Source organism: Aspergillus pseudodeflectus, assembly GCF_044049435.1.
Source record: "Aspergillus pseudodeflectus strain CBS 756.74 chromosome Unknown BJX68scaffold_43, whole genome shotgun sequence".
Taxonomy (NCBI): domain Eukaryota; kingdom Fungi; phylum Ascomycota; class Eurotiomycetes; order Eurotiales; family Aspergillaceae; genus Aspergillus; species Aspergillus pseudodeflectus.
Window position 1 is genome coordinate 163,843 of NW_027263819.1, and position 25,331 is coordinate 189,173.

A 25,331-nucleotide genomic window follows, 5' to 3' on the forward strand; every position below is an offset into this window, starting at 1 on the left:
GGAAGCTGTAGTGAAGGTTTCGGGATACGAGAGGGCGAGCAAAATTTCCAAGGCGTGTCATGTCATGAGCGACCGACGTAAATGCTTCCTGGCCCCAGGCGACTTGTTGAGTTTCACGTTGGTTCTATCGAGAAAAAAACTTCTCAATGCTTTTTTGCGCCCCGTCGATGCTGCCTCAAGTTGAGCGCTTATTCAAACCATCCCGCATGGAGATCCAGATCAGTCTCGACAGGGAGCAGGCCGTCTACACGAACAAGGACGAAGTCTGCGGTCACGTCATTCTCAGAAATGACAGTCAAGTGGATATCAATTCAATCACGATAAGGATGTTGGGATCTGCGACTTCAAGACTAGATGCGGGGAGGGTGACTGAGACTCATCAAGTCAGTTTGAGCGATACATCTCGAGAATGCATACTGATACTAGAGACAGCTTTTCAAGACGAATATCCAGCTATTTCCTCCAAAGGAATTCGCGAGCTTCTCCAAGTCCCGCCCTGTGACTGTTTCACCAGGGCAACATGTTTTCCCGTTCTCGTTCAGCGTGAGTTTTTCTCCCTCTGCGAATGGGTCATACTAACCAGGTGTAGTTCCCCCACGCATCAGAATGCTACAAGGCTAGTCTTACACACGGAGCAGATGGTAAGCAAACAGGAAGTAAGAAGACTCACCATCTGCTCCGTAGGCTCCCGCCGTCGACAGGCGACGCCACCACTGCAGAAGAAATCAAGTACCTTCTCGAAGCCACAGTCCAGCAGGACGGCCTCATGCGCGGGACACACAAGGCTGTAAGCAACCATCCTTCTTTACGCAGTACCAACTCTAACAAGATACAGATCCGCGGCGTATACTTTTACTGCACATCCACAATGCACCTCCCCATGCGCGGGATAACCGACAAGCGATCTGTAGTTTGCCGACCAGATCTCTCAGAGCCCATCTCACCTCGATCGCAAGAACCAATCTGCCAGATCGAAGCAACACTCCTCAACGGACCGTTCCTCGTCCTGGGACAGCCAATCCCTCTTCGCGTCGAGATGACCAATCTGCCAGGTCTATCCAGCAGCAATCACACCGTCTCCCTGCACGACTTCCAATCCATGCTCATTGAAACGACCGAAGTCCGCGCAAAGGGCTCAATCGAGTCCAAAACCCGCTCGTGGATTATCCAGACGATGGCGAATCTCCGTCAGAGCCTTGTCTCCGGGTACGATGACATGGCGGAGCCGGTGTTGAGGGTTGATGAGGGCGTCTGGACTCGACATGTTGTGCCGACGTTTTTGACGCCGACGTTCGAGACTTGCAATGTGAGTCGCAACTTTAAGCTTGAGATTCGGCTTGGGATTTGGTTTGGACGGGATCATGTAAGTTTCCTTCCCTCTGTGAGTTGGAAAGTATAGCTGCTGACATGCTTAGATGCGGATATTCGAGTTTCAGTTTCCGGTTTACATTGTCTCGCTGGCGATCCCGGGGTTGAAGGTAGAGAAGCAGGAGCCGGCGCCCGATTATTATGAGAGCCTTGGATTTCAGAACGGGTTGCTGAAAGAGACTATGTGACTGTATGATATGTGTTTAGTCAAATGTCTGTACGCCTTGCCATGAGAGAGTGCTTCGGAGTAAGAATAAATCTAGATGTCAAATTATAATCACTTTGCCACGATACAAGAGTCGGAAGACCGGATGCTACTGGATTAGATGTATTAGACGTATCCGACATGTACCAAGCAGTGTACAGCACTTACTACCTTGGTATCAGATCAAACAGCGCATTGGTATGTTTATTGGGAGGACAGTACTAGTCATTCGAGTCGAGCGATATTATACAAAGAATTCAAACGAACACATAAGCAACAAAACAAGCATTTCCTCCTCGAGCAGTACTCCTAAGCAAACCCCCAAACACCCGAAACAACAAGCCCCAGCAGCCCCAGCGCAACAACCCTCGGCACACCCTTGGCTACAGCAACAGCTGCATTCTCTCCATCCCCATCAGACTCCCCACCCGTCTCCTCAGCCCCATCCGCACTCGAAGTCCGTGCCGCCGTCCCCGTCTCACTTCCCCGCGTCGAAGTCGACGTCCTCGTCGCACTCGGATACCCACTCCCCGTCGCCGTCCCATTCACATCCCCGGAACACCAGACATCCCCCCACTCAACACCGGCCTTGTACAGACAATCAATCAAATCCTGCACAGACTGATCAACGGCCGGCGCCCAGAGCGCACACTCGTCGTTATATTCGCGGACAGCCGCGGGCGCGGCGCAGTTCTCGAAATACCCCTTGTACTTGTCGTTGGCGTTGGGGATTCCGCACGAGGCGTCGTGCACGGGGAGCTCGTATTGCGCTGGGGTGTTGCAGTTTGTGGAGGAGGGGGCTGAGGCGGTGGATGGATTTGTTGTTGAGGCCATTGTTGGTTGTTATTGTGGATGGATTTGTTTTGGGGGGTGTAGGGTGATAGTGTGGTGGTGGGTAGAGGAGATACTGAGGTATGAATGGTAGATGGTTATTTCGATTCTGGAAGAAGGGCCTTAAGTACGCGAGATATTGGTTGTCGGACAATTTGAAACGTGCTCCTAGTATGCATTAAATATTGAGGCAAAGTTCAATGCCAGCCTGCATGACGATGCCGACTATTTTTAGCTGGTATAGAATCGTTCGCCTCAGGGGCGCCCTAGACCTTGAAGAGTCTGGCCGAACTCCAGAAAATTGAGCCTCTGGAAAGCCTTTGCTATTCCGAGACTGTAAAGTTCCACTCTTATACCGTCCCTATTGTATCCCGCCGGGCTTCGCTTTTATACAACCAGATCGGTTCGGAAGAGCGTTGCAGATCTAACTTCAACGTGCAGCCTAAACAACTTGATCAAAGTTTTTCACACCATAAAAAAGACTAGTGACTTTAAAAGCATCTATTCAGAGCTATAGATTCCATAGACAAAGTCCCTATAGTTGTTTGAGCATGCCGCAATATGATTGGCCATATATTATCATGTGACGTAAGGATCACGTGAGTCGCGATTGTTATCCACGCGTTTCGTCTCGTCTTCCAAGACACAGCTTCAATGCACCAGGGCAAGATGCCCATGATTTGGGACGAACCAACCAAAAGCACACCGGGCTAACCCCGCCGTATATATATACCATGCATCCCCGCGACACCGATCGCGCGGCAGCAGCCACCTCGCAATGGAAGGCGTTTCTCGACCGATGTCTGATGCATCGGATCGACGCCGCGGAATTCAGAGACCTGAGCAAACTGCTCCGCGCGCGCTGTCCGATCGGCGACTCGTCGCTCATCGACCTCCTGCTCCAGACGCGTCTATCGACGGGCGTCAAGTGGGACCCGCTCCTGCCGCTGTACATCGACTGTCTCTGCAAGATGGGCGGGGTCCAGATCTCGACCGTCTTGGCTTCTTTGTTGAGGCATTCGTCCATCCTCGACAAGCCGTCGCCGGGGGCTGATGTCGCGGCTATCAAGAAAAGGGCCAAGTGCTACACGTTGATGACGGATATCAAAGTCATTCAGGACGCGATGCTCTCGATCTCGACGGGGGCGACGGTCAAATCGCTCCTCGAGGCTATCCAGGTCTTTTCTGCGACGGCGGATTGGATCCAGGCGATCATTGCCTGGCATAATAGTCACCTTGACGCGGATCAGCCGGTCGGGCTGATGGCTTCGCCGGATGCTGTTCTCCTCTATGAGTCTTTGGGGTTCCTCCTTGCTGCGCTGTCGGGGACGCAGAGGGGTTTAGAGGTTCTCTCGTCACATTCTCATGATGGTACATTTTCAGCTTTCTTTTTCGTCAGGACTCTGCTAATAGTATGTAGCGCTCAAGGTCAGGATTGGACAGGCTCTTTCAGCCTACCTGCCACTCTGTGCCGAGGTCTCGCTTGCTCTCCGCAATCGCTTGGACAGCGTGCAAAAGGAGTTCAACCTGTACGGCCAGCCGCCGTCCAAGTTGGAAGTCAGCATGATGGACAACGTCAATGTCAACGCGCTTAATTTTGAGGCGTCTATCATTGACGGACCTACCATCAACTCTAGAGCTGGTCTCTACGTATATATCAATGCGATGGTATTTCTCTCCCTGGTTTTATGGTGTTGATCTGACATTTTCAGCTTGTTGGACGTCCGTTGGTTGATGATAGCATACTGTTGAACTATCTCCTCAATCGCTACGCTGTCAGTATACTTTTCCCATATCTGAATCTGTATTAACGACTTTAGGGCCACTACGAAATACTCATCCAGGAAATCATCACCGCCGCTTTCGACGTCCTCTCAAACGCAATGTATCGCAACGAATCCAGTCGGACAATGCTCCTCTTCCGCTCATTCCTGGTCAACAAACTCCCCACATTTTTCGCGGCCATGCTTTCCGTGTCGATGGTCTCGCTGCCGATGGAAGTGTGTATCGGCCATGCGTTGAGCCGGCTAGACCCCAACACCTTCCCTTCCTTCTCGCAGATGTTTTCCATGCAGGGCAATTCGTCGCTCTCCGACGTGCGCCAGGAATTCCTGTTCTCCTGTGCCTCGCACAAGTTGATACCGGAGTCTAGTATCGAGCGGCTTCTTGGCGAGAATCCGATGCAGACTCTCCCTGTCGGGGGCCCGTTAGCCAAGGATGACCTTGTCGCGCAGATAAGCGCGAACCATGAACGTGCGGAGCAGTTGATTAGCGACATTGAGTCTACGGAGGGCAACGCGGCTGCTATCGTCGGGGCTATCACCGAGGTACGCTTGTCACTCGTATTCAGGACATCGCTAATTGGAGCAGGTCATGCATAACCTGTGCAATCAGAAAGAAACGATGACGCTGAAGAATATTTGCAACTCGCTATCGCGTCGCCCTCAGTCTTTAGATGTAATGCTACTCTTTCGCAGCCCAAAGCAGATCCTCCAACCGCTATGCGCCCTTCTTGATTCATGGCACTGGGATGAAGACCAAGCAGAGAGCCAGCCGGTGTATGACGAGTTTGGAAGCATTCTGCTCTTGGTGTTGACCTTCAAGTACCGTTACGACCTGCGGCCGTTTGATCTTGGAATCACGAGCAGCAATTCCTTTATCCTCAAGTTGATCGAGCGGGGTTCGTCTAGTCTGAAGCTCGAGGAGCTGAGTGAGAAGCAGAACAAGAACATAGGCGAGTGGATAGCGGCTTTGTTCATCGCCGAAGGAATCAGCGAGGAGACCATGTCTGGCTGCAGTCCGCAAGAGTTTTACATGCTTGTCTCCACACTCTTCCGTCAGAGTCTAGGAGCGTGCGAGGCGGGAAAGCTAGAGTTTGATACGCTAAAGGGTGGATTCGAATGTAAGTCCATGCGCAACACTGAGTGATAGCAAGCTAACAATATAAGACCTCCTTGAGCCATTCCTTCTTCCCTCACTTGTTGTCGCCTTGACCTGGTTGAGCAATCACATCTGGGAAAGCGAGCAGGACCCGACCATCCCGTTGAAGACCTTGCAGTCACTCGTCAGCCCCAGCTCAATATCAGGCGAGGCGCGCGAGATCCACTTGACCGTCCTCAACATCACCGCCCGCGCTCTAGAGGAGCAGCTCAAAGACGTCCGCGCGCGCCATCCCAACCGAACAGACATCAAACCCATCCTCGACGCCCTCGAGCCATGCCTCTCCTTCAAACGCACCGCCAGCTGCCACAAATCCGAGCTCGAAAGCTGGACCACCCACTCCCCCGGCGGACTCCTCGGCAGCATCCGCAGCACCTTTCAATCCCTCGTCATCTGGAGCACAAGCCCCGACGTCAACATGGCACCACCCTCGTACACGCACCGCCAAATCATCTCCGCAATCCGCATGCTCGGCGCGACCCGCGTCCTCACCTCCCTCCTCGAAGAACTCAAACTCCAATCCCAATCCGGCAACGCCGACCTCGCCCTCGACATTGCCGCAACCCTCATCTGCACCCCGCTCGCAGAATCCTACGCCGTCGACCAAAACACCCACCACCCCGTCGACCCGACCAAGGAACCCGTCCCGCGCTGTCCGATGCTCACCCTCCGCGACGCATTGAACCTACACCACGCCGACGTGCCCAAAATCTCCGAAAAGGACCCCCTCCGCGCCGAGTTGCTCGTCCGCCTCTACCGCCGCGTCAACGTCCTCCTCGCGCCCCCGGCCCAGGTCACAAACCTCGACATGAACATGAATATGAACATGAACAACATCATCCAGAACATGCAGCTTGGCGTCGACCAAACGTCGATGGATCTCGATCCGTCCGGTGCGCCAGGTGCACCCGGTCAAAACGAACAGGCGAACCTCGACCAGATCATGGATAACGCGGCGGCAGCTGTAGGCATGGATATGGACGGTGGACAGGGGATGGATGATTTGGGGCTTGGGTCTTCGACTGGATTGGATCAGAGTATTGATGATGTGTTGAATGCCGCGGAGATGAATCCGGAGTTTTTGGATTTGGATATGGAGGGGATGTTTTGATATCTGTTGTAATACTTTCAAAATGGGTTGTCATGTGCTTTTCATTCGGGACATGCATGTACGGAAATTGTAGCAAGGAATAAATACAGTAAGTACTATTAACTACCCCACAACCACAGCATCATCCCAACCGGCCACCACTATCCAGGCTCTAGCTAAGTATCGTCCCCATAAACCCGGTTGAACCCCAACTCCACAGAGGAAAAACATTCCATAACTCCCTCGCAACCTTCTCACCCAGCCAACCACCGCCTCGAGAAAAAAAACCTATTCACAAATGCTTCCTCCCTCCAAGATCCCCCGACAGCCGTCCAACGCTCTCCGGGATCCCACTCCCCGGCACAACCAAGTTGAGAAGCTTCAGGTCTCCCACGGGCAGTTGACGCGCCGTGTGTGTATGTGTATGTGTATGTGTAGGTGCATGTGCCTGCGTATGCGGTTCCATCCACGTGTCTGCACGATATTGCGATGGGATCGGGGCTGCGAGTGCCATGGAGGAAAGCGTTAGGAGGGTGAGGGTGCGGAGGAAGCTCATAGTCGGCATTTTGTACTTTTTTTCTTGGGTTGATATGCTGGGTTTGATTGATCAATTAGTTCGGGTAATTGTTCGGAGATACAGGAGCCGTAGTGAGGGATAGATAGCACATACCCGTGGTTTATGCTCTGTTATCTCGTAAAGTAAAGTGGTCTTGAAGTTCGTTGGCGGAGGAAGGAGTTGAGCACATCCGAAACGACCGACCGGTCGACCATATTATACCATCCGCGAGGGTATTTCCATTCCACCATCTCGCGACGCGACAGGACGCGTTTCATCATTCTTCAGGAATGTAGACAGGGGAACATCGGCCCCGGGGAGGGGTGAGGGTGGATAGGTAGGCAGGTAATCCATAGTCCCCCTCGTTCTTTGGGCCCCTTTCTTCCCTTCCTTGGAGCGGAGGGAGCCACACCCGGGGAAATCGACGACTCCTGCCTCGGAGAACTACAGCCGATCCATATCGTCCTCATGCTTTCTCTGTATACCTACAATTTGGGATTCTACTCTCGGGCTAACCTTGTCGCACGTAGTCTGATTGATACCGCTCTCTCATTGTTGCCTGGTGTAGACGACCAACCCTTGGAAGAACCTAAAGTATTGGGTGTCATGGTTCCTTCTCATATATATATATATATAACAACGGACACCCAAAGTGAGCTTGTGGAAAAATTGAGGGCGATTCCCGGTCCATGGTCAACACTGTTGTCCGTCTCCTTACTATATATCTAGGTGCGGTTCACCACTCACTAACCTAGAGCCAGAGGGAACATTTGATTTTAGTGCCGCGAAATATATATATCTGTTGCCGTACTTTCTCTCTACCGTTTGCTCCACAATCGGAATCTAGACGAATAGCTCACGAGTCCCCTCGTTCTTCTCCTGTCTTTCTTCTCGGCTGAGAACCTAGATCCGCAAGTCAGTCAGATCAGATATGAGGGGTAGAAACCCTCGTTGGGGAGTCAACGACAGCCTACGAAGTTGATGTCTCAGGTAATGGCTAGCTAATATCCACTCTGCAGTTAGATGACAGAGACCTGCTCCTAGATTAGATTCCGAAGGTGCTTTGAGGGTGCTAGGGCGCAAGTTTACGGATCCAGTTGGACTCCATCCAACCAACACAACTAGTCTCTTCATTCGATATCAAAAGCTTTACTACTCCAACATCACAAAGTATATTATGATGCGGTATGCGATGCATAGCCCAGTGTTGGTGGCGCTAGTCTAGAGGGACGGGATAGACACCTCGGCGCCATGGACTAGCACACCTAGCCCTGCTGATATAGGGCTATGCAAACCTCGCTCTCCGACTGGGGTTACGTCAATCGATAACGGAAGCATTGGACGGAGAATTGGAGTGATACCACGGAGGCTGGAGCATAGTCGGATGCGAAGAACGGGACTCACCATCTCTGCCCCTCATACCAACCTTGCAGTATTCGCGTTGAGTTCATCGCATTCGTTCAGTTTTGTTGTCGTTTCGTATGTAATAGCATCACAAGACCGGATCATCCGGCCTAATTGGAAGCCCTGTTTTGCTCGAGTGATTGCGGAGGCCGAAGGGCAGGTCGCAGATGCATGCTTTTCCCTCCCGGGTAGGGCCGCCGAGAAGCAAACATATATTGCATTCCGCTATGGACAGGGTGCGGGTAGGATCCAATTGAAGAGTCTCTTCGGTCGCGGGGTCACACCAATGCGCTTTTGTCTTGCTTTATCGATTCATTAAGAGCATGCGATTCTCCAACAGTCGACTTCTTCAGACTTGTTTGCTACAAAAGAACGATGAAGGAAGCTTTCCCCAAGAAAGACAGATCATAGGTGTGATTGATCCAGCTGCAGTTCCAATCACACTGCACGTGAGGCCAATTGCGCAACGGACCGCCTGCGTCAACAGGAACGTGCAGCTTCGATTACTGATTGGGCAGGAAAGATAGAAAATGCCCTGAAAGCTGAGATTCCCGGCCAACGAATCATATCTTGGATTTTGATTTAGAAAAAAAAAGAAAATATTTCTGCAAGATTTGGCCTGTATTTTTTCTGGGTGCACATACCGATTCAGGCAGGCAACATTCATCCTTCGTTCACCTCCAGGAAGCTGCAGGTACTTCATGCAAGCCGCGAATATCCTTGTCATGAGGCTGGCTTGCGACGGCTTCGGGCTCTGAACTCGAGATTTGTTTGCCTGTCAGATGTGCAGCGCTGCAGAGTCTGCAGATCCGGACAGAAGGGAGATGTGAGCACTCGGACTGGGCAGCGCACTCCGATCGGTTTCGCGACTCTTTCTTTGCTTTTTATCGTATACTCCGCACATGTTGTGGTTCATTCTCACCGACTCGCGCTCTCCGAATCCAAAGGAAAGGCGGAGATATTCTCTGTCGCGGGCCGCGGGTGAGCCAAAGCCTGGCCAGGCGGAATACAATCGCGGAATAAAAAGGGCACCGGAGCGTCGGCGATAATGTACGGGTAAATCCTGGACATTGTTTCCAATTTCTGGCCTGCATGCGCCTGCATAAATGCTCTGTCAAGGGAAACACGATGGATTGTTTGCGATGTCAAAATTAGGCCGAAAGGCACCCAGGCATCAAAAGCCCCCACAAGGCAGACGTGGTGATTTTCAGATGGGCAGGATGACATGCCCTGCCAGGTGCTCAAAAGGTGATAGGTGAAGGAAAAGGATGCAAGCCGGCCTCTCACCGATCCTGGTCTATGATCCGAGTATTGGAGGAAAAATCTCGACTGCCGGCATCATGCAACAGGGGTGGCATGGCACAGCGCTTAAAGTTCATCAACCTGGATCACTGATTCGTAACAGTCCTTGAGCACAGGCGAGGCAGGGCTGGGGAAGTTAAGATACTGGACTATAACTCAGGCTGTTGGAGGGCTCGAGGGTCGAGACTCGAGAGAGAGCAGAAGAGAAGGCTGAGGGCTCAGCAATATCACTTGACCAATAATGATCGCAATCTGGAAGAAGCACGGTGCAAGTGATCTCCCCAGAGTTCACGCACGGGTATGAACCGGCGACGTAACGCGAATCATGGTGGCGAACGGCAATCCAAGAGTATGATTCCCCTCAAGGGCGACTCAGCCTTGAGCGACAAAAATCAAAGCTCGAGGCAAAGTCACGGAGCACAGCACGCCCTGTGGGAATTTTGAGGCGACGGTGGGTTTTTTGCAGGATTCGCGCGGTTGGCCTGCAGAACTCGCTGATTGGAGCTTGTGAGGCCAATAGGAAGAGAACCGAAGAAGGTACCCTTTGACGCAGTGTTTCTGTCGATTGATTTGAGATACCCTCACCTCAAATGATGTTCGACTCTCGAGCTCGACCGGCCATCTGAGCAACCCAGAATTATGCATTCCAATTATCCTCCAGCGGCAAACGTGGTTTTTGATCATGCGCGCAGATGCCGCTTGACGGGTATTCCCTACGGCGTCACGGATGCGCTACTGGCTCGTGCCTAGGCAGCCTGCATGAACTCCACAACACTCCATCGTGCTCGTCGAGGGACTCGACCTGTCGAGTCTTGACAGAAGATGTCTGACTGGATAAGTCCCGCCTTAGACACCTGCAAGGTACTTTATATCCACTTCACAACCGAAGAGTTTGTCCTCCGACCAAGAATAGTACCGATGCCCAGGGCAATGGAGCCGGTGTTTGCTATGCTGAAGGTGCGATGCCTCACGCGTAGCCCCTTCTGCAGCTCCTGAGGCAAATCTCTCTAGCGCGACCGTGTAGTGCATTATTCCAGACTCTCGAGGACGTTCATCAGGACGTCATTTCCGAGCGGGACGATCAAGAACAACGCGATTCCTCACCTGGACAACTTCCGATGATGCGGAATGGAGCAGAACCGAGACCAGAGACCTGGAACCCACGGTTCATTTGGCACGAGGGTATCATGATCAAACTGCCACACAAGGCGAGCGGTCGGCCAATGACAAATGCACAACCGGGTGTTATCTTTCTCCCTTTTGTGGGACCGTGTGGAGTTGGGATCAAGTCGGTGTCAGAACATTCCACGAGGATCGGAATTGACCCGATTCTGATTCTCGAGCTTGGAAGAGGATGATCATAATCGCGATCGGGAGATGTTGGCGGCTTCTGGCGCCTGGGCTTCTGGACCTGGCTCGGTGAGTGTTGGTGATGACTGAATCGATGGTCGAGGCAGCAGGCCTCATGGATGCCGCAGTGGGAGCGACCTTCCATAGATGGCTAGACCAAGCAAGTGTCACGTGATGACGAAGGAGTTTTCGCCACGGCTTTTGGTGCCTCGTTGCCTGGAAAAGTACCGAAAAATCCTTTTGCCTTGCTGACCCCTGGCGAGTCGCGACCCGGCGACCGTTGGCCCCCATCATCACATCCATTTCATCATCCATTTTTCTTTCAAATGACCCTGACCCGTCCCGTGGGCCCAACACGGCACAAGCCAGGTTGTCACACACCAGGATTCTGACGGTCGCTGAAGCCAATTCGTACCGTCCCGTCCCGTGTTGAGCAGCTTGGGGAGCTCCTGAGCTGTTGTGATTGTGATTTGTTGAAGCTGCGTGATATGTCCTCATTCGGAAACTCCCCTGGTCATGAACCATGGAACCGATATAAAAAGGCCTGGTGGATTGGCCTGGGGACCTCGGGTCCACACTCGCTGTGTCCGTATCGACGTATCTTTGTCAGTGTTGTGCCCCTGTGAAAGCAGCAAATGCCACAGAGAGGCAGGATCCTAAGCCGTTTCTGGAAAGAGATTCTGGCTGGTTCGCTCTGGATTCCAGATTAGGAGCTTGAGGGCCTCAAGCAACAACAGGTGCTTTGAATCTGTCATTCACCTTCGACTAGGACTTTGGCGCAGTATTTTCCTTTGTCTTCACACGGAGCAGCCAAAAGCACCACTTGAGTCTCCATTGCGACTGGGCCGACGCTTTAGTGCCAAGCATTGGTCTCTGCATTTGTGTCCAGCTAAGCCAGGGCCCCCCTGTGCCCCTACAGGACGCCCGCAGTAAACATCAAGCACGTGCCATTGTCTTCAACGACTGGCCAGATAACCGTTTAACTGTCGAGAATTTCTTTTGCCGGAGCAAATCAGCGGTCAGGTTTTCTTTGTTCACCTCCAACCAGATATGACCCCAATTCGCCTTTCTTTGGCGGTTCACTTGGCACTTTCGTTCTCAAGGGAAGCAGATCGTCGTGTCTTTCTCTGTTCGACGCGTGTCCAATTTCGTCAAGTAATAAGAACAGACTTCTCCCTAGCTGCAGCCGCAACAAAGATATGACAGCCCTGGCGTCCCGCTCGGTCTCTGAAATATCGTTATATGGTTCAATAAACCTGCAAGCCCGGAAGAAACCTCGATGATCAGTCAACTTTCTGTCTTTGTTGACTTTTGACAGCTCGTCGGCCTTGAGCTACGACTGGCCACGACGCGGATGGCGTACCGGCAACGACGCCACACCACAGCCCGCGACAGCCAGCACGGGATTGACACCAAGAAACCAGGAAAACAAGAGGACACTTAGACAGGCCGTCGTCAGCCACGACAAGCTAGGTTAGGAAGAGTCGAGACTCTTTTTTGCTCCCCGCCGGTCGCAGGTCGCATGTCCTTGCAACCAGGAGAAGAAGTGTGGGGATCATTTTAAGTCTTCCACCTTCACAGGAAATGGATCGAGTCTTACGGAGTACTTTTGGTGGACTCGAAATGAATCCTTCGGCCTCGACGCTTGCTCAGATTGGTATGCCGCATCGGCTTGCACTTATTATCATTGTCTTTGGGCTCTTTAATTACGTCTCTCTGCATGAGAGGCTCTAAACTCTTTGTCCACGGAGATGCACGACGCCCCTGCAGGCTTATCAAGCAATCAGCAGCCTGTGTTGCTCATTTGCTGCTTGCCACCAATATGGGGCTTGACTACATAAGCGCGGCCGATCAGACCCGTGAACCAGAGAATTGGAACTCTGTATCCAACTTTCTAACTTTTGATATGCCTGTGGACTGTTCACTGCTGATGGTTTCAAGAAGATGGTGCGGGGAAGGTCCTCAAAGAATGATGAGTTTGTGAAACCATAGGACGTCAGTTCTGACATCTTGTCAGAGCATGATGCTCAAGCGATCACCATCCCTAGAAAGACCTGCTTTCTGCGAGCGACTGCCCGGGCTTTGAACCCTGCTGGCACTCGAGGTTTCAATAGCATCCCCGGCTTGCGTCTCCCGCCAGCTCCAACTCGGTTCTTGAAGATAACGTTCCCCGACTGTGGGCAAAGACAAGCACCGTTCGAAATTGCAGCTCCAAGTTCCAAGACCCCGGTACCCGGGGGTTGTTTCCTTATAGATGGCCGATGTAACCTAGGTTTGAACTATGATGGTATTAATCAGTTGGAGGTCCCGGCTTGCTGTGGCCGAGTTCCAGGGAGCTGGTTCCTGGATGAGCCAACATGAGTGGTGAAACGGGGCGGTCTCCACTTGCTGGCAGACTCCGCAATCACCATCCGGAACAGATGCTCAACTGGGAGGTTTGGACGCTTTCTCGTGGAATCAGGGGATTGACTGATGGATATCGGGATTTGCACTTATGCATGCGGTGCATTGGCGTCGTCGATTACGATCCGCCCCAGGGTGAAGTATGGAACTTGAAAGGCGACATGAGGTTATCGCTCGAGAACAGCAAATCCCAAAGGGCTGAAGTTGAAAGTCATGAGAAATTGAATGGTGCGTTGCACAAGAGGCCGTATCAATGGGATCAAGTGGCAATGCAGGCAAATGGAGCTGTGGTGTTGTACTGCATTCAAGGCCGGCATGATCTTGCTCCGGAATCTATACATCTCGGTTAGAAATCGCCATCAGTCATCCTTCAGGTGTCAGCAGGTTGGGTCTGTTGCATTCCAGACCCAGAGACAGAGACGATGACAGATGAAGTAAACCAGCGTCAAACTCGGATGTCGTTCGGCGGATGTTCTTCTGGTCAATCTCACGTTTTCCCCCGATTTGTCGGGCGCGGAGAGCATCCACAACTGCGAATCGACCTAAAAATTGAGGTCCTTGTCCAACCCCCGAGTTACCAGAGGGACGGGTGGGAGGACTTCCGACTGGGCTGGCACTTTCTTTCTTACTGGACTAAGCCTCGACTGGTAAGTTCAATGGTAGCTAAGTTGTCTGACTCGAAAGTCGAGAGTCGGCTTTACAAGAGTCGAGCCAAGGCAGATGAATCTCCCTCGGAATTGAGAATAAGGCATCCTGGGCAGCCTCAACTCTGGTAACTGGTTTGCGGCGTTGATCGCCCGTTTTTTGGCCACGGAACCAGAAAGCACCTACTTCATCCTCCCGTCTCTTAATTTATGCTCCCACTCGCGGGAGTCGCGTCTTCTGATTTATATTGAGGACAAGACACTGGTCAAGTGAGGGGCGGCCGTGGCTTTGCCACCAGTGATGATAGTGTCTTGGCCGAAAAAGGGAAAATAAATCGCTTTCACCAAAAACAATTGATTGAGGCGAACGCGGTTTCTGAGCGGATGGATTTCCCGTCTCCATCGCGCTAAATGCACTAAAATATACTCCGGAGTAAAATTGGTTCTGGCGCTAAAATAATAACACGCCTTAATATTGCGCTTCTAGACTAACTGACTCGAACCCCTGTTTGTTGCTGCAGGCTGTTCACATTTTATTCTATTCACACCTGGTGTGATTCTGAGCAATGGTAACCTGACGACGCCTTATCGCGAGCTCAAGAGGAGTCAAGAGAAGCAGCAGGAATTGGGTTGGCTGCGTATTTCGGAGAGAAACGAAGAGACCAAGAAATGAACCGGTTCTTGACGTCCTGCATCATCTCACATTGTTTTTTTTTCCGTATCCGCGCCAAAAATCAAAAAATTAAGAAAATCAAAAATAGGAAAAGGAGGAAAATCTCAGTGGTTGATGTGATGGCAGATCATCGACGTTTGGGGCAGCGCTAACAAATTAGCTGCGTTGCTGCTTGGGCAAAGAAAGAAAAGAAGAATACCAGACACAAGATCTCGCCATCTTCGCGGTGGACGAAGAAGAATAGACTCGACATAAGGAGAAGACTGTTTACTAAATTGAGGTCGGTATTGAAGAGTGTGATTCGATAGATTGAAGAGCGCGATAATCAGGAGACGCGGACAATGAGCACTGAGGTTCGGGGATAGGCTGACCTCTGCTGCCGAGTGGAGTACAACGACTCAACCACCCGTCGACCCGTCCATCGTCCACCGGCGACAGTGGCACCAACATTGGTCCCCAGAACGGCTCCGTCTGGCTGGGAGCCTTAGCTCAAGTCTCTTTCCCCTCATATTATCACCTCTTTTCCCGTCTCCTGCTCCTATCACTTCAACGACTTCGTTCGCTGCCCCGGAGAAACCGCCTCACTCTTTCTCCCCTCCTCTCCCTCCTCCCCCCTCACCCTCATTCTCCCCAGGAGGCGTGGCACCACACTGTTGTTGTCGCCTTTCGAGTCATTCCTTCGTTGCTGCTGGTAGCAAATTCTCGATTGCGAGTCAGAAATCCGGGAACCGCACGACCGCATTCTTTCTGTCGCCGCTGCGTCTGAACCTCGAAGTGTCTCGGACGATCGTGGTGGCCCTTGCTTTCGACACTTGAACGCCGTACATTAGCTTCTCCCACTCGGCGCGCAGACGACCCTCTCCTCGCTCGGTCACCTAGTCAATCGGATTGGAAACGCAATACAGCGCAGGAAGCAATTGGGTTTGTTTAGGCCATTGCTTTCTTGAGAGAGCTTCGGACGGGAGACCTTCGATCCTTGCATACGGAACCTCCGGCGGAGGCAGGATACTATTGTTACGCTTTATCATTGGAAGCTAATCGACGATTCGGGACCCTTGTTTGGCTTCCCTTTCTTCCTAGCTACCGTCAATTCCCCGTGCTCGTGCCTGTCGACGACTTTACTGCCTCGTTCGACTCGGAGTCAGGGACCTTTTTAGCTTTACCGAACAACTTGGAGTATCGCAACACAGGATAGCTGCGCTCGTTTACTCTTCTTCCTTTCTATTTTGATTTGACTTGCTAGGTACGTTAGCAACCCGTTGCCCTATACTGGCATTCCTCCCATTCCTGGCTCCCTAGAATCCATCCGGCATTCCCCCCGGCGATCCGCAACGGGTTACGGGACCCATGCAAAACATTTCCCTCCCCCTCCAAACACTTCCCCAGCCATCCAGTGGAAGGAAAGCGACATCATCATTGACGCGGACTCTACAGCGTCGGGCCTCTCCCTCAATTGCACTTATCTCGAACCACTCCTTCGAATACGCATTCATACTTGCGCCACGATCTTCAGTTGGCAATTCGCTCACTTAAACTTCATATTGGGTTCGACATTTGATAATGCTCATTGATTGTACCGTGATATAATCAATGGTCGTCGAGGGCCTTGTCCTATCTTCGAATACACATACGTTTACATACTGGAACATACGAAATGGATCAAATGAAGGCTCACATTGCACCATTGAAGATCGAAAAGGGCAACTCCAACTTTCACGCCGCCGCAAACCGTTTCTATTCCCCTCGCCAGATAACTCCACCAACAACACCTCATACGACACAGGACGGCGCCATGGATCGTTCTGACCCTCCACGGACCGTCTTTCACAACTATCTTCGCGCATTCTACCCATTTCACCCTGCTGGAGACGTCTCTCCGGCAACAGTCACACTCCCTTTAGATCAAGGCGACATTATTCTAGTACACTCTGTACACACCAATGGCTGGGCCGATGGAACTCTTCTCGACTCGGGCGCTCGGGGCTGGTTACCCACCAACTACTGCGAGGCGTACGACCAGGTTCCGATGCGACCATTGCTGAAGGCATTGACAGATTTCTGGGACATCATCCGAGGAGGTTGCGGATCGCCTTTGGTGGACTTTGGCAACCAGGATCTCGTACGGGGCTTGATTGCTGGAGTTCGATTTCTGTTAGAAAAATCAGAATGTCTTACCCGCGATTCTTCCCTGGTGAAAGGCCAAGAAGGCCTCCGTCGGAATCGCAAAGCACTCTTGGCCGATCTCTCATCGCTGGTTCGAACGACGAAGAAATTTCAGGAGATTTCCAGCGGACAGCCGATGGAAGACGAAGTCGAATACATGGTGGATGAGATGCTGCTCAAGGCTTTCCGAATCGTCACCCGAGGCGTGCGGTTTCTGGACGTCTGGAACGAGGAGGTAGGCCTCAGCAGGGCGATTGCTGAGCTCGAGCAGCAGCAATCCGGCCACGGTGAGATTCCGCCAACACCAACCTCCGAAACATTTTCCCCATCAGAGAGCACACCATCCGAGATCGGTACAGAGCGAAACGAGTCCAGACTTCTCAACCGCAGCCGATTGGAGAGCCGACTGGAGAGCCGATTGGATATGAGTCGGGCATCAACGCGGATGGATGCGTTTGACTCGCAACCCCGCCCCATGTCCGTCTCGACCAAACGGATCTCCGTCTCGCACAGGGTGTCTTTTACAGGTCCAGCCGCAGCCGCCGCCCGGAACCCCAACCTAGCGTCCGAACGCCTCACCGCGACATACGATGCTTTCCTTGGTGTCTTGGGCTCCTTCATTGGCCTGCACTTGCAGTCTCGCTCTTCGACAGAGCTTGTTGTGACTACGGAACAAGCCGTCCGGTCATGTCGCGGTTTGCTCACGGTGATTGAAGCTGTTTGCGAGCACGACCCACAGGGCAGCGCTCTTCTGGAACAAGCCAAAGATACCATGTACGAGCGGCTGTCTGAACTGGTTTTCGCCGCGCGTGACGCCTTCCGCCCTGCTCAGTCGCCAGACGATGAGCTCGTGTTCATGCCTGATGAAGGCAAGCGCCTGGTGGACGCGGCAACCGATTGCGTGCGAGCTGCTGGCAACTGCATGGCCAAAGCTCGCGTGGTGCTGGAGCAGAGCGGAGACTTTGAGCTCGTAGCCAACGGCGAAGAAGTGCAGATTGATATTATTCCACCCGCGCTACCCGAAGAGTCTACCCCACAACCTCCGCGCACGGCCGACGTGGCAGTCGAAGAGACCCGTCCCAAGGAGATGGCCCGTTTACCCCCACCCCCCCTGCTGATCCCCCAATCCAACAACGCTTCCTCACCGTCCACTCCTGGTCTGACAGAAGACAACACCCCCTGCTCCTTCCAATCACGCCACGAGGTCACTACACCTGTCACTGCTGCGATCGAACCCTCCTCCTTCCAATCTTCTATCCTCTCTCCTAGCTTTGACAAGCTTTCCTTCCCTTCCTCCCCACAAGATGCCATTATCCCGGATTCATTCCGTCGTGACAGCCAGGCCAAGTCTGAGGTCAGCGACTCCTTCAGCCGTGGCGTCACGAGCAACGCCAGCAGTTTCACCTACAGCAACCTCCGTGACTCGGAGATGAGCGGACTGTCTCAGACCTCGACGCGGGCAACCTCACCGGATATCGGTATGGTCCCGTCGCTCAAGGGCAGTGTCAGCCACTCGACCCTGGCGGAAGAGAATGAGGAGACAGAGGCCAATGTCTTGGAAAAGACATATGCCCACGAGCTGATCTTCAAGGATGGCCAGGTGATGGGCGGTAGCCTCCGGGCTCTGGTTGAGAAACTCACCGCTCACGGTTCGACTCCGGATGCCATGTTTGTGTCGACGTTTTACCTCACCTTCCGTCTCTTCGCCTCTCCCATTGAATTCGCCGAGGCTCTCGTCGACCGCTTCAACTACATTGGCGACACTCCCCATGCCGCCTCGCCGGTCCGCCTTCGTGTGTACAATGTGCTCAAGGGCTGGCTCGAGTCTCACTGGCGCCACGACTGCGACAACATCGCGTTGGACTTCATCACCAATTTCTCCAACAATGCTCTCATGCAAAACCTGCCGGGCGCGGCGAAGCGTCTGCTCGAGTTGACCGACAAGGTCTCCAAGCTCCAAGGCCCGGTTGTGCCTCGCCTCGTGTCCTCGATGGGCAAGACGAACACTGCTACCGCGCAGTACGTGCACCCTGACACTCCTGTTCCCGCTCCTATCTTAGGTAAGAAGGAACTTGGTCTGCTTGGACGATGGAAGGACGGGAACGGAACCATCACAATCCTTGATTTCGACCCGATGGAACTCGCTCGTCAGTTCACGATCAAGGAGTCGCGCATCTTCTGCGCTATCCTGCCTGAGGAGCTGCTGGCCACGGAGTGGATGAAGAAGACTGGCTCGCTCGCTGTCAACGTCCGTGCCATGTCCACTCTTTCCACCGACCTTGCCCATCTCGTTGCGGACTCTATCCTGCAGCTTGAGGAGCCCAAGAAGCGCGCTGCGATCATCAAGCACTGGGTCAAGATTGCGAACAAGTGCCTGGAGCTCAACAACTACGATTCGCTCATGGCAATCATCTGCTCCCTCAACTCGTCGATGATCTCCCGTCTGCGGCGCACCTGGGAGATTGTCTCGCAAAAGACCAAGACCACTCTCGAATACCTTCGCGGCATCGTGGACGTTTCCCGAAACTATGCGGTGCTCCGTCAGCGCCTGCAAGGGCACGTTCCTCCCTGCCTTCCCTTTGTTGGGACCTACCTTACCGACCTCACATTCGTGGATCACGGCAACCAAGCTCTGCGGAGCCTGCCCACCGAAGACGGCGAAATGGCCGTCATCAACTTTGACAAGCATGTCAAGACCGCGCGCATCATCAGCGAACTGCAGCGTTTCCAGATTCCCTACCGCTTGACGGAGGTTCCGGAACTGCAAGCCTGGATGCAGAGCGAGCTGGTGCGGGTGCGATCGAACGGCGAGAAGAGCCTGCAGACGTTCTACCGCCGCTCCCTTGTTTTGGAGCCTCGCGAAACTGCCCAGCCGCGCAGCGCGATCCAACCGGAGTCGAGCTCCTCATCCTCGTCGCTCCTGGAGAACGCCAAAGACAAATTCGATTTCTTATCGTGGACCAACACCTCGAAGGCCAAGTCGGTCGCGACCAATGGTTGAGCCAATCTTTACCGCCCCCTCACATTTCTTTACGACTTTATGACCTTCTCTTCGATCTCTCATGTTTTAACGGCGCACTTTACCCAACTTTCTTGGACATTCTTACGTCTGTCATTGTGGATACCTTTTTTCTCTTAACTGTTTTAACTGGCGGCTTTTGTGTTTGATTACCCTCACTGGCACACATTTTTTTTTTCTTGAACCTGTGTTCCTGTTTTGTGATTCGGACAGCGACTCGGCGGGGAAAACGGGGTTTGTTTGTGCTAAAAGTATGGGAACATACAGGTATAGAGCCTCGCGGCTCGGATATATAAAAGCGATCTCACGAGATGTATGGTGATGATCTTCTCTGTCGGTCCTGCTCTGAATTATTTGGATTTTGCTTGGAACTGGATTTGATTGCGCTGGCATGGCTTGCTTGGATTGATTGGATTTGGACTGGATTGAATTGCACCGGGATACCTTGGGAGGAGTTTACTTGACAAGCTTAGGCCTGTATTATCGACTGTATATAGCATCCTAATGGATTCATCAAATAAGTATCTTGGTCAATTTCGTGTAGAATAAGCTGATTACTATTCATTAACCCTGTGGTGAGAAAACATGTGAGAACTCCCGGCCCGCCGCGCAGAACCGCGGCCCTGGCGAGAACAGCCAAGATAACACAATTTTTTAATCCAAGTTATGCACTCCACCTCCCAATAGAAACCCCTCAACATGAGCAGGAAAAAACCAAGAAAAAAAACAAGACCCTTGCCAATCCCCCCCCACGTGATTGATCATCATCAGACGGTGGCGCCGCGCGCCTCGTGTTGAAAATGGCCTTGTCTCCCTTCTTTCGGTTTCCCCTCTTGTGTCCCTCCCTCTTCCTTATCGATCGACCGGTTCATCGAAGAAGAGAAGCTTACCAGACGACGAGAACGACAGCGACGCCATGAAGCCGCCTCGGCAACGGGTCGCCATTGTCGGCTCGGGCATGGCGGGCCTGGTCGCTGGGTATCTATTGGCGAATGATAAGGAGGGGAGGTTTGATGTTGAGGTTTTGGAGATGGTGCGTGTTCTCATTTTTCTCTTTAATGACACTTTTTGTTTCTCTTTCGACGAGTGCTGACGAGACCAGCAAGATCGCCTGAGCCTCGACTCGGCGAGTTACACGCTCCCGCGAGAGCTCTCGCGCAGTGGAACCGGAACTGGGACCGGGAACGAATCCAGGCACGGGGATGGCTCAACACAGAACTCTGCAAAACATCGAAACGCACCAGAAGAGATAGAAAAGGAGAGAGAAGAAGAAAGAGTCGACCTCCCCATGCGCGCCTTTGCCGCCGGGTACTACGACAACCTGCGCAAACTGTACAGCCACCTCGGCGTGCAATTCGACGAGCCGCGATTCGTCTATTCGCTCTCGACACTCGACTCGACCGACGACGACACAGCGACGAAGAAGCGCACGGCGACGAAAGGGGGAAACTACTTTATCCATTCATCGAACAACCACATCCTCCCGCCTATCCGACCCGCGGGGCTCTCGATCGCGAGATGGGTGGTCGAAGTCGCGTATTTACTATTTTGGTATACGTGGTTCACCCTTGCTGCTTTCTTCATCAGACCGAGGACGATAACGACCAAAACCACGACACGACAAAAGGACTTTTACTCCTCTGGGGGACTCACGACGACGACAACGCACTCGAGCGAGACACTCCGCTCGTACCTCGCTCGCATCTTTCTTCCGAAATACTACACAACGCGGTACTTCCTCCCGCTAATGTCCAGCGTGACGACGTGCACCCACGACGAGCTCCTCGACTTCCCGGCAAGCGACATCGTCGCGTATGCGCGACGCACGTTCCGCCGCCCGCATTATACTGTCCGCGGCGGGGTCCGGCAGGCGGAGGGGAAGCTCTCTGCTGGGCTTAGGGTACGCTTCGGGGCGAAGGTTGTGAGCGTCACGAGCCACGAAGATGGAAGGGTTAAGGTGCGGTGGAGGTCGACGTCGAAGTCGATCCGGACCCACACTTCTTCAGCGAGAATGAACGGTGGGGCGTCAGCGTCAGCGTCAGCTGCAGAATATGACGGTGCGGAGAGGCGCGTGGGGGCCGAAGCGGAGGAGGCGGAGGAGGTACTACTAGAGGGAATCTATGACAAAGCGATCATCGCCGTGACGCCCGATGTTGTCGGTTCGATTTTCGAGCCCCTTGCGCGGGAGATGAAGGATATACCCACGACGTCGGTGCAGTCGGTTGTGCATCAGGATTTTGCGCGGATCGGGGATTGTAGTACGCAGTTGAGACGGAATCCGCGGTTTGCGAGTCGCGCAACCAGCTTGAATTCGACGTCGGCTTCAGCTTCTGGTCCTGTCTCAGCAGCCATCCACATGTACACAAACCTGCGCAACGGAAAGACCGAATCAATCCACGAACACCTCAGCTCAATGCTCATCACGACATACCCCATCGACGAAGCCATCAACGAATCGAAGATCCTGCACCGCGCAACATTCACACGGGTTTTACGGAGTCCTCGAAGCCGCGAGATCGTGAATGGGATCTTCAGTCCTCAAGTGAACTCCCGAGGGCACATTGAGGAGTCGCGAAAAGGGTGGAAGAATGGAGACGGTAATGTCTACCTCGTTGGCGGGTGGTGCTGGGACGGTATGGTTATGCTCGAGGGATGTATTGTTTCGGCCATTCGGGTTGCGGATGCGCTGGGGGTTGATGTGCCTTGGGCTCGGTAGGATGAGCGGTTGGTGGGATTTCGACTAGGGGAACATGGATCGTACATGATGGAATGAGTATATGAATGCACTGTATCTATTGCATGATAGACTAATAATCATCGACTTGAACATGAGGTGAGGACGGTAAGATCTGATATCTTCAGGTGTATTTCCTTTGCTCGAATACATCTTTGAAATCGGCAGTGGGCTCCATCGCAATTTATCTCATCCACAAAAGCGAAAGCACACACAGCCAAAGAACTGGCCAAATGTTCGGATCGTGTAGGTCCGCATCACTGCAGCGTATGCAATCTAACCGGTCTGACGAACACCCAGGTCCTGTTCGTGCACTCCAGGATTTCCACCCTCGGGATCACCTCCTCGCGGCCCCGGCACCAGCACACTAGCGCCAATCTTGGTATTGATCGAACCATCGCAAAAATCATAGTACCTGAACAGTGCAACGGCCCCCTGTTCCAGCAGATACAACGCCTTGGGCACCGGACTCGCCTCCATCACCCCAACAATCACAGGCTCCACGACCCCGACGAGAACCGGCAAGAGGGTCAAGCCGCCAAACAGGCGCTTCTCCGCATCCGAGGGAACCAGCGCGCCTTGAAGGAATAGCTTGAGATCCTTTGGCACATTCACGAATCGGATGTCGAACAGGTCGCGCACGGCGGCGCTGGATGTCCGCTCGGAGACTCGGACTTCGAGCTGGCCGCCCGTGGCGAAGTCTTCGTCGCCGGGGCTGCGGAACATCGAAAACATTGCGGCGCCGCGCTCATGCGTTGGGATGAGGCGTGAGATAAGCCGAGGCCACAGGAACTTGAGCAGGCGATAGAAGGCTCTCAGTTCGTCTTGTGGGGAGACAGTCGGTGTATGCTCTGCAGGACGAGCCAGTCCCGATACTGCTGATCTGCGTCCAGAGCGACCGACATGAGCGGGACAGAGAGGTACAAGGGAAAGAAAGTAGGAGCTGGACTGATCTCGTGAGGATATTCCGTGCCTCGCTCCGCAAGTCCCTTGTATCACTCTGGCAGAGCGATCCTAATCGGAACCATCTCGATCTGGATGCGGACGACTTCTCAGTGGAGATTACCGACGTCAGATTTCACCAGCGTGAAAGTATCCACCCGTGCTATCCAACGGATGCCATATTCCCAGTATGGACGGACGTGGCCGAGGAGATCATGACACGGATCTCGGATCCAACGGGGATTTTTACGATTGGATGTTTCCGAGTGGGCGGGAAAATCTATACTCGCGATCTATCCTGGGAATGGGCTGTAAAGGAGAGTCGCGAACGGTGCCCACCGACGGTTGTCATCGGCGTTGACCGGCTGGTGAAGAGGGACTGGGCCCAAGTTAGGGAGACGGCCATTGCGGTCCTGGATGCTCGGGACCTTGACGAGGTCGCGGTGCTGATTCGGAAGGATGTAGACTCCAGGCCTGACTAGGTCGTGGGAGACGGTGATCCACAGGAACCCCTGGGTGTCCATAATTGCAGACCGGATCCTGATTTGGGGTATAGTATCAACAACTCGCGCGCTGCGGGGGATGTTGCGTTTGGAACTTTGGGTGCTTGACTCGAGGTAAAGGAGCTGACCACAGGGGATTGGGTTCCGATGGCTCTAACGAGCGCAAACTGCTGTCTTCCTCCCGAGGAGGGATTGTCCGCTGAGGACCTGCAAGGTATGATTTGTCCTATCCCACCTGCCCCCTCGGCCCTGTCTCTGATCTTCTGTTGTCTTGTATATCAACTAACATACGGAAACCAGTACTTCCAAAATGGAGACGAGACGGCGTCAACTCTAACGACGTGCACAAACGACACCTTCTTGCAGTCGAGTCACCCAGCCGTAAAGACGTTGAAAAAGGGATCAAGTTTCTTACCGATGAAACCAATCAACCGAGCCGTGACCCTAGTGAAAAAAGCGCTCAAATAAAATGGAGAAAAGACCGCGAGACCATGAAAGGATACCTCGATCACAACGGCCACCTCCCCGGTGAAGTCTTCGCTTCGTCCGGGTTGCGCGTTGCCCCGTCCACCGAGGACGCAAGCAAACTGTCTATTCGAGATTGGGCGCTCGTGCGGCCCAATGCAGATCATTCAATGGGCAAGAATGACGTAAGTACTCCCTTTTTGCTGTCATCTCTGGCTTCGCCTCCCCAATCAACTGACGCCGGCATAGATTGGAATCGTACAAACACCGGCCGGCAGAGAACTCCGCCGGCTCTCTCGCCATCTCCCCAATACGAATCAGTCTCTCCTGACAATCGGCCGAACCAATCCCATTGTCAGATGGAATTACGCCAATCTCAAAGTATACCACATCTCCAGATCCATGACTGATGGACGAAAACAGCCAATTCTAAGCCGGGAGCATGCCATCGTTCGGAAAGGCGATATTACCCCTCTTGGGGACGAAAGAGACTCGGGAGCACTTGTTCTTGACCAGGTGGGCCAGGCCCTTGGAATGGTTTTTGGTGGATCTATGTCGGGGGACCTGGGATACTTCACCAGTGCCAGGGACTTGGTGGATGACATCAATAAGAGTAGTACGGGGGTGAAGGCTGTGAGACTTCCTGGGGATGAGTTTTGGGAGTGGGAGTGACTTTTTGTTTTTAGTGAACATCTTTTTCGGAAGGGGGAGGGGGCTTCTCTTTGGTTGCGTTCAGGGA

At 53.0% G+C, this 25,331-nt stretch overlaps 9 protein-coding genes across 9 annotated transcripts; 6 read left to right on the forward strand and 3 right to left on the reverse strand.

Annotated features, from left to right (window-relative positions):
• Positions 1-206: 206 nt before the first annotated feature.
• Positions 207-1,556, forward strand: BJX68DRAFT_269878 (uncharacterized protein; the record flags this gene model as incomplete). The annotated part of the gene is made up of 5 exons (XM_071046458.1): positions 207-383; positions 433-543; positions 590-787; positions 836-1,363; positions 1,416-1,556. 5 exons carry the CDS (start codon positions 207-209, stop codon positions 1,554-1,556), a joined length of 1,155 nt encoding a protein of 384 aa, XP_070895918.1.
• A 326-nt stretch (positions 1,557-1,882) lies between these two features.
• BJX68DRAFT_269879 (uncharacterized protein) lies at positions 1,883-2,407 on the reverse strand (the record flags this gene model as incomplete). The annotated part of the gene is made up of 1 exon (XM_071046459.1): positions 1,883-2,407. The coding sequence occupies one exon, from the start codon at positions 2,405-2,407 to the stop codon at positions 1,883-1,885; it is 525 nt and encodes a 174-aa protein (XP_070895919.1).
• A 657-nt stretch (positions 2,408-3,064) lies between these two features.
• nut1 (putative RNA polymerase II mediator complex subunit Nut1) lies at positions 3,065-7,146 on the forward strand. Its single transcript, XM_071041161.1, has 7 exons — positions 3,065-3,775; positions 3,825-4,072; positions 4,117-4,179; positions 4,225-4,731; positions 4,775-5,306; positions 5,353-7,027; positions 7,105-7,146. Exons 1-6 carry the CDS (start codon positions 3,139-3,141, stop codon positions 6,453-6,455), a joined length of 3,090 nt encoding a protein of 1,029 aa, XP_070895920.1. The 5' UTR covers positions 3,065-3,138; the 3' UTR covers positions 6,456-7,027; positions 7,105-7,146.
• A 1,375-nt stretch (positions 7,147-8,521) lies between these two features.
• Positions 8,522-9,216, reverse strand: BJX68DRAFT_152463 (uncharacterized protein). Its single transcript, XM_071036687.1, has one exon. It carries the CDS (start codon positions 9,119-9,121, stop codon positions 8,744-8,746), a length of 378 nt encoding a protein of 125 aa, XP_070895921.1. The 5' UTR covers positions 9,122-9,216; the 3' UTR covers positions 8,522-8,743.
• Positions 9,217-15,818: 6,602 nt separating this feature from the next.
• Positions 15,819-19,986, forward strand: BJX68DRAFT_152522 (guanine nucleotide exchange factor). Its single transcript, XM_071036688.1, has one exon. It carries the CDS (start codon positions 16,421-16,423, stop codon positions 19,928-19,930), a length of 3,510 nt encoding a protein of 1,169 aa, XP_070895922.1. The 5' UTR covers positions 15,819-16,420; the 3' UTR covers positions 19,931-19,986.
• An 878-nt stretch (positions 19,987-20,864) lies between these two features.
• Positions 20,865-22,664, forward strand: BJX68DRAFT_257283 (uncharacterized protein; the record flags this gene model as incomplete). Its single annotated transcript, XM_071043308.1, has 4 exons — positions 20,865-20,981; positions 21,051-21,108; positions 21,193-21,905; positions 22,062-22,664. 4 exons carry the CDS (start codon positions 20,865-20,867, stop codon positions 22,662-22,664), a joined length of 1,491 nt encoding a protein of 496 aa, XP_070895923.1.
• A 78-nt stretch (positions 22,665-22,742) lies between these two features.
• Positions 22,743-23,628, reverse strand: BJX68DRAFT_152570 (uncharacterized protein). Its single transcript, XM_071036690.1, has one exon. It carries the CDS (start codon positions 23,415-23,417, stop codon positions 22,959-22,961), a length of 459 nt encoding a protein of 152 aa, XP_070895924.1. The 5' UTR covers positions 23,418-23,628; the 3' UTR covers positions 22,743-22,958.
• Positions 23,586-24,106, forward strand: BJX68DRAFT_269884 (uncharacterized protein; the record flags this gene model as incomplete). The annotated part of the gene is made up of 2 exons (XM_071046460.1): positions 23,586-23,618; positions 23,690-24,106. 2 exons carry the CDS (start codon positions 23,586-23,588, stop codon positions 24,104-24,106), a joined length of 450 nt encoding a protein of 149 aa, XP_070895925.1.
• A 168-nt stretch (positions 24,107-24,274) lies between these two features.
• BJX68DRAFT_269885 (uncharacterized protein) lies at positions 24,275-25,264 on the forward strand (the record flags this gene model as incomplete). The annotated part of the gene is made up of 3 exons (XM_071046461.1): positions 24,275-24,341; positions 24,428-24,777; positions 24,842-25,264. The coding sequence occupies 3 exons, from the start codon at positions 24,275-24,277 to the stop codon at positions 25,262-25,264; spliced, it is 840 nt and encodes a 279-aa protein (XP_070895926.1).
• Between the last annotated feature and the right edge of the window lie 67 nt (positions 25,265-25,331).

Excerpts from the sequence above, each read along its gene's own strand:
- nut1 (XM_071041161.1), top strand. The coding sequence starts at position 3,139 with ATGCATCCCCGCGACACCGATCGCGCGGCAGCAGCCACCTCGCAATGG. Across the intron at positions 4,073-4,116 it reads ACGTATATATCAATGCGATG|CTTGTTGGACGTCCGTTGGT; the intron begins GTATTTCTCTCC and ends TGACATTTTCAG. Across the intron at positions 4,732-4,774 it reads TCGTCGGGGCTATCACCGAG|GTCATGCATAACCTGTGCAA; the intron begins GTACGCTTGTCA and ends TAATTGGAGCAG.
- BJX68DRAFT_152522 (XM_071036688.1), top strand. The coding sequence starts at position 16,421 with ATGGATCAAATGAAGGCTCACATTGCACCATTGAAGATCGAAAAGGGC.
- BJX68DRAFT_152570 (XM_071036690.1), bottom strand. The coding sequence starts at position 23,417 with ATGTTTTCGATGTTCCGCAGCCCCGGCGACGAAGACTTCGCCACGGGC.
- BJX68DRAFT_152463 (XM_071036687.1), bottom strand. The coding sequence starts at position 9,121 with ATGACAAGGATATTCGCGGCTTGCATGAAGTACCTGCAGCTTCCTGGA.